The sequence below is a fragment of the Bos indicus x Bos taurus genome, chromosome 22, assembly GCF_003369695.1.
Source record: "Bos indicus x Bos taurus breed Angus x Brahman F1 hybrid chromosome 22, Bos_hybrid_MaternalHap_v2.0, whole genome shotgun sequence".
NCBI classification, from domain to species: domain Eukaryota; kingdom Metazoa; phylum Chordata; class Mammalia; order Artiodactyla; family Bovidae; genus Bos; species Bos indicus x Bos taurus.
In genome coordinates, this window is record NC_040097.1 from 11,719,661 (window position 1) to 11,721,443 (window position 1,783).

The following is a 1,783-nucleotide window of genomic DNA, read 5'->3' on the forward strand; positions in this document are numbered from 1 at the left end:
TGACTGCAGCCAGTCCTAATCTGAATGGAAGTGGCTTGGTAGGGGCTGCAGAAGAGTAAAGCCCAGTGCCTACCCAAATTGTGGTGGGAGCTGGGATCAGGCTGGCTCAAGTATCAGAGCCAGCCCTGAGCTCTGAGCTTTCTTTTGGGTACAAGATTGGTCAGGTTTACTTTAGGAGCAAGGGCCTAGTGTGAGTTGTCCTGGGACAGGCTTTAGACTATGTCAGGAAATCATTGTTTTGGAGGGTGGAGGCAGGAAGATAAGGGGCTGATCCCTCTTCTGTGGATCTGATTTCCAAAGGGCAAGACCATGGTCAGTAAATGTCTTTATTGGAAGAGAGATCCAGTCTCCTTGGCTCTGCCAGCACCCTAGGTCATGAGGATTTCGATGTCGAGCTCTAGCCGGCTGGCCCTGACCTCATAGCGGCCCCGGATCAGGCCTCGGGTTTGGCTGGCATGCCAGCGCCAGTGAGACTGGATGATGCAGGCTGCTTGGCGTGCCTGGAGAAACCGTCTGCGGGCCTGCCACATGCGAACCTGTGCCTGCACCTTCACCACTGCCCATTCCTGGCAGGTGTAGAGTCTTAGTGCCAGGCGCCGTCTTTGCTCCAGCATCTTGGCCTGCATCGACCTCCACCAGCACTGGATGACCCAGGCCCTGAGTGCTGCATGCAGTAACGTCCGGCGTACCATGTTGCCACGCCACCATGACTGAATCTTTATGGCTGCCTTCTCTAACTGATTGGGGGAAGGAAGAACATGGAGATGCTCAGTGGGGTACCCTCCCATTCCTAACCCCACCTCTGGTGCTGGGAGGAAAGGGGGCATGGCCCAGGTAGCCCTGGCCTCTTATTTCTGGGCCCCATCCATCTTATTTCCAAACCCTACTCACCTTTAGACACTGCTCATTATCCTCTGGACAGATCCCTTCTGTATGAGCCTCACTCACATTTTGTGTGTCCATGGCCCTGGTCTTTAGAGTCCACTCATCTATCAGTTAGGCCACCCTAGTCTGTAGCCCCGCCTTCAACTGTTAGACACCCCATCACTAGACTCCGCCCACCTGCACACAAGTCTCCCCTCATTAGGTCCTGTTCACCCACATTTCACCCACATCTCTTTCTCGTCTTCTTTTGTTTGTATCTTCTTATGGATTGACCAGCCACCTTATTTACTGATACCTGTAACTTTAGGGGGGCTGTCATTATTTCTTGCTTCCAGTTTATTTCTCAGACTCAGCTGGTGTCTGAAGCCTTGCTCTTTCTACACCTTCCAGCCACTTATTTCCGGTCCTGCTGGTGTCAGTGGAGAGAAAGATTCATTCAGCTTTCCTTCAAGTAAGGGATTACACACACACTCGTCACCAGTGTGGGTTTCTGGAAGCCTAAGTGTCAGGGTCTTTGGGAGGGACCTGAGCAGTGTGTTCATGGGCTAGTATGTGTTTTGTTAAATTTGTGGAAGCAAGATACTTTATCTGCGGTTGGAGAGGGCCTCTGTCTCCCCTTCTCTAACCCCTTTGTCACCCTTTTCCTGTCAGGTGCCATGGGATGGCCGCAGTTTATTTTGGAATGTGACTAAGGGGAAGCTGAGTTGGGATATACTTAGTATGGGTTAATGTGATAGATTTATGTGGTTCACAGTCACCCCTGGGAACAGGTAAATTCTTGTTAGACATTCTGCTAGCAATGACTTCCCAGGAGTTTTCCTACCAGTTACAACATCCATTCACCTGTGTCATGCTTTGATATGGGGACAGAAGTGCAGCTACAGTGATGTGGACACTC

At 51.1% G+C, this 1,783-nt stretch overlaps 1 protein-coding gene across 1 annotated transcript; it reads right to left on the bottom strand.

The window, feature by feature from the left end:
* Positions 1-327: 327 nt before the first annotated feature.
* IQCF6 (IQ motif containing F6) lies at positions 328-1,426 on the bottom strand. Its single transcript, XM_027523418.1, has one exon. The coding sequence runs from the start codon at positions 825-827 to the stop codon at positions 369-371; it is 459 nt and encodes a 152-aa protein (XP_027379219.1). The 5' UTR covers positions 828-1,426; the 3' UTR covers positions 328-368.
* Between the last annotated feature and the right edge of the window lie 357 nt (positions 1,427-1,783).

What these genes read in the sequence shown, in the direction of transcription:
- IQCF6 (XM_027523418.1), bottom strand. Translation starts at nt 827, where the DNA reads ATGCCCCCTTTCCTCCCAGCACCAGAGGTGGGGTTAGGAATGGGAGGG.